At 36.1% G+C, this 20,949-nt stretch overlaps 1 protein-coding gene across 2 annotated transcripts in view; it reads right to left on the bottom strand.

Annotated features, from left to right (window-relative positions):
* Positions 1-711: 711 nt before the first annotated feature.
* The window catches only part of RNF19A (ring finger protein 19A, RBR E3 ubiquitin protein ligase), a 55,826-nt gene continuing 35,588 nt past the window's right edge, over positions 712-20,949 (bottom strand). For both annotated transcript variants that reach the window (XM_020900011.2, XM_020900012.2), the window contains exons 3-10: positions 16,949-17,157; positions 15,130-15,274; positions 14,184-14,346; positions 11,118-11,232; positions 10,440-10,601; positions 5,095-5,308; positions 3,553-3,696; positions 712-2,901 (exon numbers count right to left, since the gene is read on the bottom strand). In XM_020900011.2, the coding sequence (XP_020755670.1) occupies positions 2,211-2,901; positions 3,553-3,696; positions 5,095-5,308; positions 10,440-10,601; positions 11,118-11,232; positions 14,184-14,346; positions 15,130-15,274; positions 16,949-17,157 (1,843 nt within the window). In that variant the 3' untranslated portion in view covers positions 712-2,210. The remainder of the gene's footprint in view (positions 2,902-3,552; positions 3,697-5,094; positions 5,309-10,439; positions 10,602-11,117; positions 11,233-14,183; positions 14,347-15,129; positions 15,275-16,948; positions 17,158-20,949) is intronic.

Genomic DNA, 20,949 nt, shown 5'->3' with positions numbered 1-20,949 from the left:
AACTGAAAAGTTAAGACCATTTTTAAAGTGAGGCTGAGGTGGTACTGGCTGGGTACAACCAGGAGAGGGGATGGGGCGAGCTGCACACACAGGTCCTGATGCAGCACTGCTTTTGCTGTATTCCTCCTAAGATCATTTAGCTTTCCATTTAATCTTTAGTCTTTTATGAAATGTCAAGAAGGGTGTCACCGTATTCATACATATTACTTTCATGACGTATTAACTATGTAACAGGAAAACAGAAAAACCATCTATGTATTTTATAGAGGTTGTAAGAATACAAAGTGTTTCACTACAATTATTAGCTTGAATTTAACTGACTATAGTTTCATAACCTAATGTCGCAAAGGTAGGATCTCTTCAAAGTTAAGATCTTTTTACTTTTAAGATGAGGATTTATAAAGCTTCTCTCTTCATAATTTAGTAACAGACCTAATTACTTTCCAACCAACCAATCTACTTAAAAAAAAAAAAAAAAGAAATTCTGTGTATGAAGAAAGCAGCTTCTTTCTGAAGGAAGGCAGGTCTTTGACATGAAGAAAGGATACTTTCAAACACTGTTTGTTGAGAACTTCAGCAGATGCCACCCTCTGGGCTGAGACTAGAATGTAGAATCCTCTCAGTGGCTTGCAATGTTTATGAATTTTCCACACGACAAATTAATGTTCCTGTTCTTATAAAAACGCCTGTGCACAAACCATACAGCAGTGATACATTAGTATTTACATTTATTTCATGTATGCAGTTTACACACTCACTACTGAACAAAATTGGAATGCAGACAAATATACACATACCATAATAAGCATTATCAAATAAAATAACTGGCACTAGTGTTATAAGCATATTAATGGGCCTGGTGAGAAAAGTGATGAGAGAAGACTGCAGCCCATGGCATTTTTCCTTTTATCAAAAGAAAACGCTTAGTAGCACCATAATGGTAATACTTAATAGAAACATATAAGATGGAATATTTTAACTGCTAATCACTGAGGTGAGCCTGTTTTATTTAAGTGAATTATACTGGAAGTTAACAGTATAGGCAATATTTTGGCCAACTTTTGTTTATGTCAGTTAAACATCTTCCATAAACAAAAGCAAAGGAAAATAAAGCCAGCCATACATGGACCCCTCCTTAGTACTTGGTACAAACTCTGCGCCATGCTTTGATTTCATGATTGGAGAAGATATGTGCTATAAAAACTGAGGTTATGTAGTTATTCACTAAAGCCTGAGTGTGTCTTTGGTAGGCTAATAATTTTTCAGCATTGTTACTATAATTATATTGATGTTTCTCTATCCTGTATTTTTCTACATAATCCAAGGTGACTAAGGAGGACTTTATGGAAAACAATACAGCAGAACTCTCAGACAAGTAGGCCCTTAAAATCCAGTCTATTCCCAAGGCACCAGGGATCAACAGGGTGCAAAGTTCCCCTTTGGGAAAGGTGACTTTTTGTAATACTTATAAACTAATGAAATTTTATTTTGCAGCTTTGTATATCTTATTTGGTGCTGTCAGTATACTTAATTACCTACTTTTACACTTGTCTTCTAAGATGGCAACAATATACAAGCTAAATAGAGTACCAGGTATTCCTATTTCAAAGTTGTGCAAACTGCCACAATCTTGCTCAAGGTGTCTAAGTATCCACATGGTAGCAATTGGGCTGCGTTAGCTGTATATATCCACACTGCATATGAAGAAGAGACGAAATTTATGCCCAGTGATGAACAGAAATGTTACAAAGAATATCATATACTGAGAATAACCTGCAAGGTTCTTTAAACAGTATCCCTTAGTGGTTTCAATAAAATGTCACTAACCACTTATCCCTAAGCCTCAAGTTCTCTTCCTAAGAATGCTGTAGAACTGCATTAGTACTTTATATTGATTATAAATTAAGCCAAATTTCTATCTAAATACACAAGTATGTGCTTCAAGCACTGATTTCTGGCAAACACACAAAACATAATTCTCTTAAGAATTATTGTCCTTACGATAATGCACTTTAAAGCTTTCATTTCATAGTTTGGTAATTAAGATCCACGTGAAACACAACGCTTTGCTGAACACAGAAAACGTATCTGCATTATGATTATGTCACCCGGCCTGTGCTGGCAACTTGAAACTTAAAACAGCCATCTGTAGTTCAACCAGCTCCAAACAAGGTTTTTCAAGTGGTAATTACTTTGCAGCATGTATAGGTCTATATATCAGTCTGAATTGCAACTTTTAATTCCATTGTCTGATGTGAGTGGTTGTTATTTGTTTCTTTTAGCGCACTGCCAAAATATAAATCAACACTGGGTTTTATTCCACTGTTACCATGTTCTTCTGCAGTATGATTCAACTGTGGAACTTCTGAACATGAAGCAGTTTGGGTAAGCACAGAAATGCTACACTGATGGGGGGAATTTTCCAGTCGGTCATTTTCTACCTCAGGAAGAATATTAACAGTAGCAAACCGGGCATGGTAATCAGTGGAACCATGACTACAAGAAGTTTTCATGCTTTCTAGGTCAGAACAACTAAATTCAGAGAAGTGACTAGAGTGGGAATCTGCTACGGACGGCATACTGTCACTGAGCGACGGAGCCTCAAATTCACTTGAGTTCGTGCTTTGCTGTTCTAACAACTGTGCGTCCATGTCCTCTCGGGTCTCGTTTATCTTCATGTTACTCTTTTTCCTCAATTTACCACTTTTTGATTTCTTTCCTGCTGCTGCTTCTTTGGACCACTTGGTGGCGCTGGACTTGCTGTCAGGCAAGCCACCGGAGGAGCCCCCAGGCTGGCTCCGGGAGGCGCCGCCATCCTCCACGCTGCTGCCTCCACTGTTGTGCCTGAACTTGGACGGCTTTGATTCAATATCCACTTGGACCTCCATACTGTTGCCTTCTCTGGAACATAAGTGAAACAAATACAAATTTCTGACTTCCTCTTTTTTTTTATTAAATGCAAATGCATCAAAGGGGGAGGGTTTCTGGGTGAAAATATCAAAGACTGTATAAAAGCATCGGAACAAATTAATGCAGGATACATTTTACTAATCGAAAAAAGCTCCTTGAAATTAGAGAACTGTCTTTATAACAATGTTTCAATTAAGGGGAAAAAAAAGCAACTACGATCACTTCTTACACTGTTCCAGGTACTGTGCTTACCTTCTCCATTTTTTTTCCAGAACAGTTGTAATGAGAGAGAATTTGCATATCACAAATTCACCTGTTTAAAGTACACAATTCAGTGGTTTGTAGTATATTCACAGTTGTCCAACCATCACCATGATCGAACTCCAGAACATTTTCATTGTCTGCCAAAGAAGCCCTGTACCATAAGCAGCCAGTTCCCATCCTCCCCCTCCCCTCAACCCTGAGCAACCACTAATCTACCTTCTGTCTCAATGGATCTGCCTGTTCTGGACATCTCTCACCACTTTCATTTTTCAGAGAACCTAACAGTAGAGATAACTATTATTTACCATAATTCTGCTTAATGATAGGAATATAAATTAATCTAAAACTACTTTGACTTTACAACAACTTTTTCCTTACTTGTCCAGTGGGATGTAGGAATTCAGAATGGATCCTGCCATTGCCTTGGTGCTGGCATTATCACTAACTGTCCCCAAGCTGACTGTGCCGGACTCTCCACTTAGACTGTACCGTTCTTTCTGTACATCTGCTTGGACTTCCAACCTTAAAAAGAGGGGTATCAGAAAAAGACCAAAATTACACATAATATCAGCACTACTATGGGAAAGCTTATCTTCAAATAATTCAGTAACAAGAAGCTAATTTAGAGACAACTATAAGCATTTTTTTGAGTTTCCTTTTACTTGATTATTCAAATTCTATTGTAGCACACTGAATAGTACCAGTCATCTGAATAAAATGGGAAAATTAGCTGTCTGGCAAGTAAGGTAGTAACAGAGTAATAAGAATAGAATATAAAGGATTTTAACTTAAACATGCTCCATTATTCTCACTTAGGGTGTGGCAGTCTGCTTCCCCTGCTGCTGCTGCTGCTAAGTCACTTCAGTAGTGTCCAACTCTGTGCAACCCCACAGATGGCAGCCCACCAGACTCCGCCGTCCCTGGGATTCTCCAGGCAAGAACACTGGAGTGGGCTGCCATTTCCTTCTCCAATGCATGAAAGTGAAAAGTGAAAGTGAAGTCGCTCAGTCGTGTCCAACCCTTAGCGACCCCATGGACTGCAGCCCACCAGGCTCCTCCATCCATGGGATTCTCCAGGCAAGAGTACTGGAGTGGGGTGCCATTGCCTTCTCCTCTGCTTCCCCTATTTCAGTGCAAAACACCAAACCTGAGTACATTAAAAAACATTCTAAGATCAATGAATCAAAAAATTCTGGGCATCTGTATACTAAAAATGGTTCTAAATTTAACACCTGACTCTCAAAAAAATAATAATATATACCACTATAACTTAAGAGTTTATGTTTAAAAGCACACTACCTAAAAATAACTCTTTTAATTTCATGTATTTTCCCCTACATTAAAAAAACCCCTAAAGCTAATAAACAAAAGAAAAATGAATTAAAGAGGAAACAAGAGACTAAAACGCTTAACTTATCCTACTTATCTATATGGCTTTTGGTAAAAGACTTTGTGAGAATTAAATAACCATTAATATAGAACAGGGCCCAGGCAGACTCCTTGGCCTCAGCCCATGCACTCCCGACATCCTGACACCACCTGTCCCCTCAGGCTTCAGCCAGCGTCTCATTCGCGAACATCCAGCTGTGGCTGGCTACCTCCCAACAGATCTAAGTCCAGGCTTAATCAGCGCCTTTATGCGTTCAGCAGAGAAGCTCGAGCACTGACCCATAAAATCTGACAAGTGCAGTGAACAGAAAAATGGCCCGTTATCCCCAAAGTTTGGTTTTCACCTCATCAGATCTCCTGATTCACTGTTTGCCACGAAATTTCATTTTCTGAAACCTTAAAACTTACTTGAAACCTTACTGTTTTCAACCCTGACACAGCAGGATTATATGTAGTCATCGTGCTTTGTGTTCAAAATTCTCATCTAATTAGTTCGTTAAAACAAAACAAAACAACGCACAGGTTTCTTACCTGTTGAAACAGTTCACCATGGCACTTCCCGACAGGCTCCCTGTGATACTGGCTCCAGCGAGCGCCATGGTGCTGGCCGTCTCACTCAGGTTGTCCCGGATGGCCCCGATTCGATCCATGTGGCTCCCGCTTGCACTCAAACTGCCAGTCAAACCACCAACACTTCCCTCCCCTATGCTGGGGTTGTGTCTTGCTTCTGCTACTGAAGTTGTATCTAAATGCAAATATTTCAAAGAAATTAGTGTGATTATTAATTTCCCTCTCCTTAGAGTCTGTCGTGATTTTCAGATAGGATCCATTTTCATATAAAGTGTAAAACATACACAGGAATAGAAAAGATGTCTGGAGTCAGGGCCATGTAACTATGGGATAAGAGTAAAGGGAAATACCTCACAGAGCGAAGCTAGATTAAGGACTGGGCCTCAGTTTTAAATGGTCACTACAGGAATCTCTTGGAGGAACTGTGGGTTTGGTTCCAGACCATTGTAATAAAGCAAAAATATCACAATAAAGTGAATCATGAAGTTTTGGTCCTCCTAATGCAATTAAAAGTTATGTTCATACTATATATACTATAGTGAAGTGTGCAATAGCATTATGTCTAAAAATTGTATATACCATTGATTTAAAAAATTTTTTATGGCTAAAAAATGCTAACCATCATCTGACAAGTCAGGTTGCAACAAACTTTCTTCAATTTGTAAAAATAAGTGATGAGCTACAAAATGCAATAAAATGAAGTGCACCTGCACTTTAGAAGAAAATCTAGAAGATTTAAGAATTCTATAAAGAACCTAATTGCTGAAAAATTTAGCTGACTTTGGAGGAAAATTATGTGATGGTTTTCAGTAACCATGTCTCAAGGTCAGTAAGAATGGGTCAAAAGTTGACTTCTGAATATATTCCATAGTTCTGACTGTCTATAAGTTATTATGAGGTCTGATACCATTACATTCCAATCTTCCAGTACTTTTTCACAGGCTTTATACTGGAGAATTTACTTATTTGCTCTAATATTTGAGCTCCTATTTATATAACACAACTCTAAGTGCTGGGACACAGTGACTCAAAGAGACAAACATCTTGCCCTCAAAAGGCTTATGCTCCAATCAGGGAGAGCAATAAATACAGTTATATGGTGATAAATGCTATGAGAAAAAATAAATCAGAATAAAGTGGAGTAAAAGGCAGAGAGAGTGATGAGGAGTGCACGTGTCTGTGTGTGTGAGCCCGCATGCCTGTTTGTTGTTTTGTATAGTGTAATGAGAGAGGCCCTCTCTGAAAAGGAAGTGAAGGAGTGAGCCATGAAATTATCTGGGGGAAGACTAATCCAGGCAGAGGAAACTTCAGGTTTAAAAGCCTACAGGTGGAAGTGTTTGGCACCTCAGCATCAAGGGCAGGAGGTATAAAATAGAGTGACAAGGGGAGAGTTCAAAGCTGCACCTCAGGACAGAACACAGGTGGACTTACAGGCCACAGTAGGGGCTGTGGGTTCCATTCCCTCACCCCTGGTACAGTCAGAAGCACTGAGAGAATTCTGAACATAAGTTAGGTCTAACTAAGGGATCACGTAAGAGGCTACTACTGTAACGAAGGCAAGAGAGTAGTTTGTACTAGTGGGACAGCTTGGACTAGTGGAATAGAGATCGTGAGAAATGGTTGAATTATGGCTAAACATTGAAGGAACCAGCAGAATCTGCTGATGGATCAGACGTAGGGTAAAAAGGGAAAGGGGAGCGTAATCTTAAGTAAGGGTTTTAGCACAGCAACAGCAAGAATAAAGAGACTACTTAATGAGGTAAGGATGACTGAGAGGCCAACAAGTTTGAGAGTGAAGAAAGAGTCTGGTTACAGAGAAGTCAACCTTGCAATTCTTGTTAAGACATTCAAGTGCAGATTAAAGAGAAGAGTTACATGTACAAACCGAAGTTCAGAGGACAGTTCTAGCCTAGATACAAATTTAAGAATCATCTGTCTATATATATTATTTAATAGAGATTACCTAGGGAGTGTGTATAGATAAAGAAATCTGAGAATGAGCCCTGGGAAACTCCAAAATTCAGAGGTTAGGAGAAGAAAATGAATCAGCAAACAAGACTGAGAAGAAGTGGCCACAAGATATGAGAAGACAAGTAGAGAAAATGTTTTAAGAAGCAGGGCATGCTCTACCATGTCAAGTATACTGTCATAGTAAGATGAAAATCAAGAACTGACCACTGTATTTGCTACATGGAGGTGCCTGGTGACTCTGCCTTGGTGAAGTGGGAGAGATGAAATTTTGGACTGGTAGGGACCAAAATCTAATTGGAGTGAGTCCAAGAGAAAATGGGAGGTAGGAAATAGAACATTATCTTTGCACACATGCCTGATTAGATAAACAAGTAAAATAAAGTGAAGTCGCTCCGTTGTGTCAGACTCTTTGTGACCCCCATGGACTGTAGCCTACCAGGTTCCTCTGTCCATGGGATTTTCCAGGCAAAATTACTGGAGTGGGTTGCCATTTCCTTCTCCAGGGGATCTTCCCAACCCAGGGATCGAACCCTGGTCTCCCACATTGTAGGCAGACACTTTACCACCTGAACCACCAGGGAAGTCGGAAAGTAAAAGGTTTGAGGCAACTCTGCTGTGAGCAAGTCTATCAGCGCTATTTTCCCAACACCATTTGCTCACCTGGTGTCTCTGTGTCACATTTCAGACTTTTTCATTATTATTGTATTTGTTATGGTGATCAGTGATTAATGATCTCTGATGTTACTACTGTCATTGTTCTGGGGTGCCATGAACTGTGCCCATATATGACATATATATACTAACAACTAATAAATGTGTGTGTGTTCTGACAGCTCCACTGACGATGGGCTGTTCCCTCTTCTCTCTCCCTTCTCCTTGGCCTCCCTACTCCCTAAGACCCAACAATATTGAAATTAGGCCAATTAAAAACCCTAAATGGCCCTTAAGTTTTCAAGTGAAAAGAACTGCACATCTCTTACTTTAAATCAAAAGCTAGAAGTGATTAAACTTAGTGAGGAACATTCTTCGAACGTCAGAGCAGGCTGAAAGGCTAGGCCTCTTGTGCCATTTACCTAAGCTGTGAACACAAAGGGAAAAGTCTTGAAGGAAATTAAAAGTCCTACTCCAGTGAACACATGAATGATAAGAAAGCACAGCCTTATCGCCGACATGGAGGAAGTTGTAGTATTCAGGCAGAAGATCAAACCAGCCACCACATTCCCTTAAGCCAAAGCCTAATCCACAGCAAGGTCCTGCCTTTAATTCTACAAAGACAGAGAGGTGAGGAAGCTGCAGAAGAAAAGTTTGAAGCTAGCAGTGTTGGTTCATGAGGTTTAAGGAAAGAAACTGTCTCTGTAACATAAAAGTGCAAGGTGAAGCAGAAAGTTCTGATGTAGAAGCTGCAACAAGTTATCCAGAAGATTTAGCTAAGACACTTAAGGAGGGTGGCTACACTAAATAATAGATTTTTAATATAGAGCAAACACCTCCTATTGCAAGAAGATGCAATCTGGGACTCTTATAGCTAGAAAGAAGTCAATGCCTGGCTTCAATGCTTCACAGGACAGGCTGACTCTCTTATTAGGGGCTAATGCAGCTAGTGACTTGGAAGCTGAAACTAGTCATTGCTTATCTACCATTCCAAAAATCCTAGGACCCTTAGGAATTAGGCTAAATCTACTCTGCTTGTGCTTTATAAATGGAACAACAAAGCCTGAATGACAGCACATCTATTTACAACATAAGTTACTGAATATTTTAAGCCCACTATTGAGTCCTACTGCTCAAAAAAAAGGATTGTTTTCAAAATATTACTAGTTCACTGGCAATGCATCTGGTGACCCAAAGCTCTGATGGAGATGTATGACAAAATAAATGTTTTCATGCCTGCCAACTCAACATCCATTCTGCAGCTCATGCATCAAGGGTTCATTTCAACTTTTAACACTATGATTTAAGAGATACATTCTCTAAGGCTATAGATGCCATTCATCAGAAACAACGACTGATTGAAAACCTTCTGGAAGGGATTCACCATTCTAGGTGCCATTAAGAACTTTCACAATTCATGGCAAATGGTCAAAATATCAACATTAAGTGGAGTTGTAAAGAAATAACAAAAAAGTTGATTCCAACCCTCATGGATGACTCTGAGGGGTTAGACTTCAGTGGAGAAAGTAATTGCAGATGTGGTGGAAATTGCAGGAGAACTAGAAGTGGGGCCTGAAGATGACTGAATTGCTGCAAATCTCGTGATAAAACTTTCACAAATAAGTAGTTGCTTCCTATGGATAAGCAAAGAAAGTGGTGTAGAAAGCAATGGATATAGAATATTACATAAACTTAGCTGATGAAGCAGTGGCAGGATTTGAGACGACTGACTCCAATTCTGAAAGAAGTTTTACTGGGGGTAAAATGCTATCAAACTGTACTGCATGTGAAATCATTTGGGAAGGGAAGAAGAGTCAATTGCTACAAAGTTTACTGTTGCCTTATTTTAAGAAATTGCCTCAACTACCCCAAACTTCAGCAACCAGCACCCTGATTAGTTAGCAACTATCAACATCAAAGCAGGACCCTCCACAGGCAAAAAGATTATGACTTGCTGAGGGCTCACATGATGATTAAATTTTTTTATCAATAAAGTATATTTAAATTAAGATATATATACACTTATTTTTAGACATAATGCTACTGCACATTTAACAGACTATAGTATAGTATAAACATAACTTCTATATGCAGTGGAAAACCCCAGAATTCATGTCTTGCTTTATTGTGATGTTTGCTTTATTGCAGTGGTCTGGATCAGAACGTATAACACCTCCAAGGTATGCCTGTACTTCAATGGAACAACTTCTTTAATGAGAACTGTTGGAATTTAAGGAAAACTTGCACACTTTAAAAAGTGTAACTTATCTTCTACTGGTAGTCTATGATGGCCTTTATATGATTCATTTTTTAAAAATAATGCCTGATTCTTTGAATAACATTAGGTTGAAGGTATTTTCTACTCATTGGGTATCTGCATTTCTTCTTTTATAAACTGCAGTTCTCTTCTATCCTTTTATTATTGATTTGTAATGCTTTACACAAAGTTAAAAGATTAAAAGTCTAGACTTTCTAATATACTAGATTTCTGTTGGAGGTTACAGGTACCCAGAACCATTGCACCCTCTTTCATCCATTCATCTTTCCTCAGCAGCTCTTCTCTGATATACTTCTGGGTGAATACTATTAGGACTAGTAAGAGAGCAAAGCATGTTACCTACAGCCTCCCACTTACACTATTACCACTAGTAAGTACATTTTCTTCCTTTGCTGAAAGGACTTACCTACAGCTGTATTTGTTCCACCAACATTTATATCATTTTCATCATCAAACTCAATCCTTACTCCTTTTCCATTGCCTGCTGAGACTCCACAACCTCCGCTTCGACAGAGAGAAATTGGAACAACACCATAGACATAAGCTAACATAATAGGAACACCAATACCTAAAGAGGAATTAAATTAGTCATTACAATCCAAAAAATAAATCACAGAAACACACATTTTAGAAAGTTTTTCAAGAGAAAGTGTATAGGAGAAAAGTGTTAGGGTTCTGTAACTCTTGACCAAAGCGGATTTACCCAACTATTAAAGGATGCAAGCAGATTCAAAGCTTCTAGCCTATCAGGTGACACACATGAGGTTATATATACAATCTTTCATGTGCCAGGGCTCTAAACTTTCTCTTGGTGGGGAACCATTAGTAATTTACCATCTATCCCCCCAAGGCGAGCCTCTTTAAGTTTATATTACTTTTAACCAATTTCATTACTAAATGAGAGGCTTTTTTTAAAATTTTTTATTTTTTTTAATGAGAGGCTTTCTATAGGCTCAGCTTACTGTCTCTAAATAAAAGTAACTCTCTTACCTTTAACAATAAGATGCTCTGGTTTTCAAAATTCTTCCACAAAACTTTAATTCTACAAAATGTGAGGTAATAGCTATTTTTAAGTATTTCTTACCTACAGTTACTGCAGCTACAACGGGAGACACGATTACGGACAATGTTACACCACCTGCTATGGCCAAATTCCGTTTGTGCTTTGAAACATCCTTGCCTTCATATCGATTGTGAATCTTGAATTAAAAATAAAAATGGGGATGATGGATTAAAGAAAAACCGTATTACATATTTAAATGAAATAGACCTACATTTGCTGGAAGTGTAAAGTGATTTATTTACCTTATAACTTCATAGTCAAGTGTCCAAATTCAAGGTAAATATATTATTGTTCTTAAATCATACTCTTATAATTTGCTCTTTATTAATAATTTGTTTACATAAAACAGTGATTTAATAGATTTTACTTTGTGTTTATTTTTAAACAGTCTTGAGTAAAAGTAGTCCTTATAATCTTATTCAGGAACAGGATAAATCATGTTTTGAACAAAGATAACGTTAAGAACATTATTTTCAACATAGTTAGGAGCTGGATATTTGACCAATAGGATTTCTAACAAATGTATCATTCCACCTTCTAAATAAGCATCCCTAAGTAAAAACTGGTTCCTGGAAGAGGTTTACACAGTTTTTGGAAAAAAGAAAAGAACCTGACCTTAAAAAGCAGTACTAATAAGTTAACATCACTAAAAAGAATGAATTTTTTCTCAGATCCCTTTTTATGAAGAAAAATATTATCAAATGACTCAGGATCCTGGACTCTTATTTATAGCTCAAAATAAGGGGTACAGAGAAACAAAAAGAACAAATAATCCTGCCAGAGGACAGCAGTCCGATTTACTTGGCATCTCTACAGAGTATAGGTGTTACTAATAAACAGAACTTAGTATCACCATGGAAGTTGATTGTGAGATATATGAACTTCAGGAAATAGCTCAGTATCTCTGTTCTCATGGTTTCCAAGGGCTAACTAAAACTAATAAAGTACATTCCCCTCTGTTTCAAGACAGATTCAAAACAGCCTCAAAAGTGTACAGGCAGTCTCTAAAGTAAAATACATGACTTAAAAACAGTATTACAGATGAAGCAAAATAACATAATCTATCATTATCCTGTGGTTATTCTGAAGGCTGTAAAGTACAATGAATCTTGTGGGATGTTTTAATCAGTGAGAAGGCTGGGGTGGGGAGACAGGCAAAGCATGCATGGACAAGGAACATTTCTATATTCTAGTCAGAATTCCGTTTTCCAGAATGAACTGTATGTCTCAAGGAATGGGCCTCCACACTTCCCGAACAATCCTTACAGGCAGAGATGGCAAAGTTTCCCATGGCACCTTTCATTTTTCTTCAGAATTCCTTGCCACTCCCATTCCCAGAAAACTTAGCACTGAAGCAGAAAAAAGCCAAAGCTAAAAACTGATGGAACAGACTTGCAAAAGCAGGCAGCAAGTATCTGAGTCTTCCAGAAAATTCTGCATCTTCAAGCACTAATGTTCAATTACAGTGATCATATCACCCTATTAACTTCTGGCTCACTTTTTCCTGTTTTACTATTTTGTGCCACATTTTCTATTACTATTGTAAAAAAAAAAAAAAAAGCTCACTTTTAAGTACTTTATCAATTTAATAGGTTTTCCTGGGCTGGTTTGTATCCCTAAACACCACAGAGAACATGATTTCAATGGAAAACTAATGCATCAACTTGCAATCATTTGAGGACACATTTGAAAAAAGGAGACTTGTTACTGCACCTAAGACTGAACAATGAGGTAAATAATCTCTCCTCTATAAATTATTTGTAGGTATGTACAGTACAACAGTCTCTCTTCCCCTTCTACTTCAAAGTATCTGAATAGTTTTGTTTTTAGCAAAACCTTGCTTTGGACAACTCTATGAAAAATTAAAATCTGTTACTATGTTTGGGACTTATAACAATTAAGTTTAGTTACTTAAAATCTTCTGAAATAAACATTTGGCCCATAAATATCTCTGTTTGGCTTCAGTTTCAAGCTAATCAAAAAATAACACGTACTATTATTTCTGACTATAAAAGTAAGTATGTTGAACATTACAAAAAAAAATTTTGGTTGTTTATGAAAGAGGATTAGCCTTGTCTTGAGTTTTGTTCCAAAAGTCAGAACTAGAATCAAATGAAACAATTTAAAGGAAAATGGATTCTGACTCAACGTAAGAATTTTCAGTACAGCTCCCTGAGGGCACAATGGGCTGTCGGTGGTTGCCCCACTACTGAAGTGCTCAAATGTATCAGGGATCTCACATGAAGAATCTGGGCGTCTCGGTTTAAATCAGCTCTGCCTCTTCCTGTGTAACTTAAGATAAATTACATAATTTTTTCAAAACTTCAATATTCTAACATTAATTGAGGTTAAAATAAGTCAAAGTATATAAAACATCTACCACACAGTTAAAACTCAACAAATGTTAGTTCCCTTTTTAAAAATTCCTGTACTTTGTTCTGCTTGGTGCAGGGTTGGGATTAGATAATTTCTGAAGTTACTTCTCAATTCTGAGATTCTACTAATTTAGGGAGCAGCAGAGTTCTTAAGCACTTCATAAATTATCCTTTTAACCTTTCAATAAAAATCATTTGCTTAGCTAATGAAGTATAATTCATTACTCAGGACAGTGGCAAATACTGGGCATTCAGACTTTCACAAAATGATTGTAATCTACAAAACTGCATATTTACTAATAGCAATAAAAAAAAAAACTTTGAAGTTGGAAATGACTCAGGAACTGATTATTCTTTTGCCTTGAAGGCATAAATTATTTATTTATTAACTTCATAGAGCTGAGTGTACAAGGACACATGCATGAGAAAAATGTCAGGTGTTTATCCTTCAATATTTTATATGTAAAGTTTATAATGCAAATGTACTGAATTTTTCAGATTCAGGTAGATAATTTTCAAGTAAGTTTACTTTTCATGCAGACATACAAGCTTGCCAAACACTGAAAATTATTATCGTATGAAAAAATAGTAATTATTTTATACTTAAGATGCTAAAAATGACCTTTCAAAACAAACACAAAGCAAAACCATCAGTCTTAAATCTAAAGATTAAAAATGAGATAATAAATTAACAAGGAGTCAAGCATTTTACCTTCCGGCCCACATACACAGGAATGCCAATGATCATGGCAGGGATAGCAATGCCAGCTATTAAGGCAATTCCTACAGGAGCACCAACAAGTGTGCCCAGCTGCCACAATATTTTCTTCTTTCGGCTCCAGGGTTTCTTCCCCCAAAAAGTACATCCTGATGGACTAAAGGAAAAAATTACAATGTAAAGTAACTGCTGCAAAACATCACAGTAACAACTTACTACAGTACATTCAGCAATGACTATAAAAATTCTCAAATTTAGGAATGAGGGGTTTTTCCCCTTTCTTTGAATTCTGGGTTTATTAAAAGCTAAAAAAATCAAACTAAAAAACCACCATTAATTATATCAAAAGGATACTAATAGCTGGGATTCAGGTTAAACACTCATTCCTTGTCTCCTATTAGCCTCAAAACCTTAGGTTTGTCTTTGAAGAGTAAATTAATGCAAAATATGCTTATTTTACCCCTGTTTTAAGACACAAAATTATCTGACTATATCATAAATTCACTCTGTGACCTAAATGAGGAAATTTATATATGAGAAAATAAAATGGAAATATTTGTGATCTAGCATAATTAGATATTAAATGCTAACTTTCTAGTTTAACAGAGACAAAGCCAGGAATTTCCTGGAGGTCCAATGGTTAGGACTTGGTGAGTTCACAGACCCAGGTTCAGTTCCTGGTTGGGGAACTAGATTCCACAAGCTCTACAAAACAAAACACAAAGCCAAAAAAAAAAAAAAAAAAAATTTCCATTTCCTATTTTTGACTATTAATCTCAAATGACTGACATAATAATTGGCTTCCTGTTAAATTTAAGTAGCTAGAATAAAATAGATCTCTTTAAGTAATACTAAGGATAATGCTTAAAAAAAAAAAAGTCTTTTTGTCTTACAATATAAAATTTTATTTAGATGTAAGTAGTCCCTTCTATAAGCTTACCTGAGATAATGTAAATCTGAGATTTCTTTCATACACAACCAACAAAACTCACAACCACAGACAGCACATGTCATGTGATTACAGCTCCCATCATTCATCTTTATTATATAAGCAGCACATCGTGGACATGGTTTTATATCATCAGCTGTTAGGAAAACATATGTTTAGTACATAAAACTTGTCTAAAAATAACAATTTCTAGTAGATAATCAACTGTAGCATTGCCAAAAAATCTTAACGTGTATAGTTTGTTAGCTGATAGCTTTAGCCTGCTATTTTCAGTATATAAAGCACTTTTTTTTCCCCTTTCAAGAAAAGGAACAATTTTACATTAAATTTTCAAATTGTAAACATTTTTCAAACAGCAGCAGAACAATGAGAATGAAGAATAGCAAAATAATAAAAACAAAGAAATGAGAACCAAAGGCAGCTCTAGGCAAACTGGAAACTATATAAAGTTTGTCTTTGTCCTTCCCCCACAGCTGTCTTCAATGAGCAGCACTTCAAGTTCTAGAACTTTTCTAACCATCTCCACTTAAATATAATGTAGATATCCCCCAGTCACTTAGTGGTAAAGAATCTGCCTGCAATGCAGGAGAAACAGGAAATGTGGGTTCGATCCCTCGGTTGGGAAGATCCCCTGGAGAAGGAACTGGCAACCCACTCCAGTAGGAATTTCTTGCCTAGGAAATTCCACGATAGAGGAGCCTGGCCACGCGGTCGCAGAGAGTCAGACATGACTGAGCAACTGAGCACACGCCTAAGTAGCTAAAGGCTATAAACAGTAAGGCATGCCAGGATAGCTTTAGCTGACTCTACACAGGACAGTTCAGGTATATTTGGCTCTTCCCGGAACTGCTTCTCAAACAATACCTACAAATTATTATTAATACCTTTGGAGTTCTACCCTAAAAACTTCAAGAAAGGAAATAAAGTGAATCAGTGAACGAGTAAGAAAATCCATGTCCGTTATATAAAATATCAAGTGTTGAATTTAAAGTTTATTTAATTTTAAATTCAACTTTAAATATTGAGCAAGACTTCTTTTTCTAGTAGCATAAAGTACATGACTCTTTTAATATGCTGCGGTAGGAATATAAATTATTTTCTTAATAAATTTCTGTATTTTCCAAGTTTTTTCCTTTAATAATCAATGAAAAAAGTAAATATTTTTCTAAAAATGATTGACATTCCAATAAACAGTGAAAATTCTATGAATGTACGATGGTCAGACTTTTTCTAATTTTTGAGATTTATGCTGTATGTTTTGCTCATGTATAGATTTCCAGGCAACTTTAAATTTCTAGCCAAAGACATAAAGTTTTCTTAGTGTACTCCCCACCAAGGTATGATTTTGAATCCCTGATCCTGGAATTGGTAATATCGAGAAATAAAAATTGTATTTTGTAGAACATGTAAATGCAAAGGATCCAAAAAATACTATTTAAAATCTGTAACTGTGTGATATTAGTACAATAAGAAATAATCTCTAAGGAATATTAGTATTTAAAATAATTGCTAAGCTTTGCATAAAACACCTTTATTTTAAACAACAGTTTGGGACCATCTTCAGCTATCAGTTATATAAATCATCTGTGACATTTCTTTTTTTCCTTTCTATTTTTGGACAATAAAATTTTTCCAACTTAATACCACTTTCTTCTACAGAAAAAAATGAGTGCTTCTGGGACAGAAATGCTAACATGTAAAACACAATTAAAAGGAGACCAGGGACTGAATATTTATTGCATTTTTGAGTAAAATAACAGGTGTTCTATATGTGTCAAATATTTTACTAGAAGAAGTTAGATGTAAATACCTGCTGCTCCAGACTCTTGACTATAACTAATGGATGAAGAACGTATAGTTCTTAGACGTAAACTCTGAGCTCTCTCCTGTCGAGCAGCATCACAGGTCTGATTGGGGTGCCAAATCTGCTTACAGTGGTAGCAAAACTCTGTTCCACAGCCTTCTCGCCCACAAGTTAATTTTGGACAGCTAGCACATCCAAATGCTATCACAGCATACCTGTAAAGAATAAGAAAAATGATTTAAAATTGTGATGTAAAATAAGAGATATTCATTAAGTAAAAAAATTATCCAATTTAAATGCTATTCTTGAAAAAGTTTTACATTTATGCATGAGCTAACAATCAAAAGCTCATCAAACCTAAACCTATCTTCCTATCAATATAAAAATGGGGATAAATAAACAGTTCACAATAGACATATAAATGGCTAAAAAACATTGTTAAAGTTTAATTTTCAACTTTTAACTAGGACACCAAACTGTATATATAGCCTATTCCTAATTTTATAAAAATTCTATTAAATTAGCATTGTATGCACACAGAAAAGACTAAAAGTACACCAGTTTCCCTGGTATTAGGGTTTTTTCTTCTATATATATATTTATGAGGCCAATTCATACATTTTGTGAGTATCTTGTATTTATGCATAAATTCTTCATATTTTTGTTTTTAAGATGCATGGCAGTAGTCGTCTCTGGTACCAATTAATTTCTCAATTCTCGATCAGGAAACGTGTTTTCTTTTTTTTTTTTTGCTGCAGATAAAAGACTGAGAACAGCAGATTCGTGACTAATATCTCTTCTCTGAGTTAAAATTTTTGGCACTTTAAGAATTTCTGACTTAAATAAATTCTGGGCACTCTTAGATATTTATTCCAGAGAATGAAAACTTACATTTATACAAAAGCCTATACACAAATGTTTACAGCAGCTTTGTCATAGTTCCAAACTGGAAACAGCCCAGATGTCTTCAACAGATGATGGTTCAACAATCTATGACACACATATATATAATGGGATAGTATTCAACAACAAAAGTGTTCATACACTTAATAACTTGGATCAATCTCTGGGGTATTATGTGGAGTCAAAAAAGTCAGTCTCAGAAAGTTATATACTTACGATTCCATTTATATAACATTTTTGAAATGACAAATTTTAGAAATGGAAAAGAGATCTGTTGTGGCCAGAAGTTAGAAATGGGGTGGGGGCAAGGAGTGGGCAGAAGCAAGGTGCTGTATTTAAAAAGCAAGATCTTTTAATATAAGCAATCCTTTTGTGATGGAATTGTTCAATACTTTTGACTATGGTGGTGGATACACAAACCTACAGGTGATAAAACGATATATAACCAAATACACAAAATGAGTACAAGTAAAACTAAGGAAACTTGAACAAGAAGATTGTATCAATATTGATATCCTGGTCACGATGTTGCTATATAGCTTTGTAAAATTATACCATTGAGGAAAACTGTTCGAAGGATATATAGAATATCTCTGTATTATTTCTTACAACTACACGTAAGTACAATCAATTATCTACACAGACCTTTCAATTAAAGGAGTGTAGAGCTTCTGGTTCTCTTTGAAAGAAAACAAGTCATCTATACATAAGAGGCTTTTGTAAATATCAAACATTTTTGCCTAGAAATTTAGGGAAGTTTTCAGGGCTTTTCTTGTTACTGGCAATAAAATTTAAATACTAGCTGTAACAGAGATTTTTATTGAATTTCAAGATAATCCATTAAATTATGCAAAATATTAAGTGTAAGGAAGCTTCTCTAATTTTGGACCTCTTACCCCCTTAGAATTTCACCTTTAAACTTAAATTTTATATATTAAATTCTAATTTATTTCTGATAGGCCATTTACTATAATTACCATCATCTATCATAAACATGTTCAAACATGAATGAATTGAAGCAGTTTAAATCAACACAGGGTAATCTAGGAAAATTTTGTTTCCCTGAGCTCTAAGATTTCCCTGAGGATTTATTTCACTACAGTCTCAATAAATAGAAAACAATTCTTCAAAGACTCTTTATTTTCTCCCAAGTTATAACCTATATAACAGTAGTAATTTTGGTGAAAATGGTATTCACTTCTAAATCTCTTCTCTACCCTAATTTTTCTTGGAAAAAAGGTGAGAAGAGGAGGGACAGAATGTGTATGTGGCACAATGTAAGACCAACTATTTTTTTAAGTCAATCACAATTTACGAAAGCAGAAGAAAATTTTAGACCACCAGACTCCACTTCTGCCACTTATTGCTTGTATAAAAGTTACACATTACCCGCCTACAACTATGTTTTCCTGAGCATCCAGCAGGGATTCACTCAAGTGTGGCCTCCCTGGTGGCTCAGTGGCAAAGCATCTGCCTGCAAATGCAGGAGACACCAGTTCGACCCTTGGGTTGCGAAGATTCCCCTGGAGAAGGATATGTCAACCCACACCAGTATTCTGGGAAATTCCATGGACAGAGGAGCCTGGTGACAAAAGAGTCACAAAAGAGTCTGACACGACTTAGTGACTAAACAACAACAAAAGTCTGGCTAAGCCTCAGTATTCAGCCAAAAACAGCTTCAGCTTTGGCCTTGACCTTTTAGAAGGCCAAATAAGCAAACGACTGCTTCAGTGACATTTCTAGTACCTCTGCAATTAGAGGATGAGAAGGTTGGATGGCATCACCGACTTGATGGACACCAGTTTGAGCAAGCTTCGGGAACTGATGATGGACAGGGAAGCCTGGCGTGCTGCAGTCCATGGGGTCGCAAAGAGTCAGACACGACTGAGCAACTGAACTGAATGACCATTATCATTTCTACATCAATATAAATAATGTATGTCATTTAAACATTAATATGTGAATATTCATTTTTAAATAAATGCTGAAAGCCTTTCTAAGACCATAACACAGTAGAAATGTAATTGCTTTAAATGATGAAATTTTACTGGACGACTTAAGTATATAAAGGTACACTGTGCTGCAAGAAGAAAATGTAACAATATTTAGTGATGACTGTGAAAGCCAAATTTAGATACAAACTTAAGAGCTTTCAAATTATTAAATAGGGAAACAGATTTATAGTAAATATGAATGTCAAGATTGCTTTAATTAGATAAACTTAGGAAGAAAATATTCTTTCTGAGCAAACAAACATTTATAAAATATATGAAGTTTAGCAGAAATTGGGCTAAATCATAATTCTAACCTTTGTAGAGGCCATTCAGTATATTAGTATATCACTAAGCAGAACTTTTAAGAACTGACAATTTCTAATTAGTGATGTAGGCTACCTAGAGATAGCCTTTCAAGAAAAAGCCTTTTTTGGGAATTCTTCATATCATGATGAGAATTAAAAGCAGAATGTCAACTTTGCCATTTCAAAATTTCACAAGTTCCAAAATCTAGCAAAATATCCATAAAAACATGCTAGAGCAAGAAAAGTGAGGACTCAAAAACATAAGTTTCTTCTCAATAATCAAATTTCCAAACAGCTTTATAAATTCCTTTAAGATGAAAATTTCTTAATAGTTTTGAGTCTAAAGACCTAAGTTTGTTGAAAATGACTGCTCATAGATAGTGTATGTCTATTTAAATATTAAAAAATATGCAGTTATTATCAGGAGAAAACTAACAGCTGACATGTTAGAATAATAATCAGTCCTAGCATTATGATGTCAAACATTTAATATCTGATCGCTAATTTTAAAAAATTATTTCTTTGAATTTTATATTTATTCTTGTATCTCAGAAGTTCATCCCTGGTGATATTACACTTTGGCTGAGATGAACACTGATTAAACATCTGGCCATTTGACTTCTGTGAAAATGCAGGTTTTTATGTATTTCAAAAATTAGGACATAATAACAAGAAAGAGTTATTGTATTTATGAAAAACAACGAGTGTGTAGAGGGAGGGAGGGTAAGGAAGAGAGGAGAGAGAGGTGGGGGAGAGGAAAAGAAAGGAATAGTTATAACACATCATATGGACTCAAATGTTAGAA

Source organism: Odocoileus virginianus, chromosome 15 (assembly GCF_023699985.2).
Source record: "Odocoileus virginianus isolate 20LAN1187 ecotype Illinois chromosome 15, Ovbor_1.2, whole genome shotgun sequence".
NCBI lineage: Eukaryota > Metazoa > Chordata > Mammalia > Artiodactyla > Cervidae > Odocoileus > Odocoileus virginianus.
Note: the sequence above shows the minus strand (reverse complement) of the source record. Positions and strands in the feature narration are given on the sequence as shown.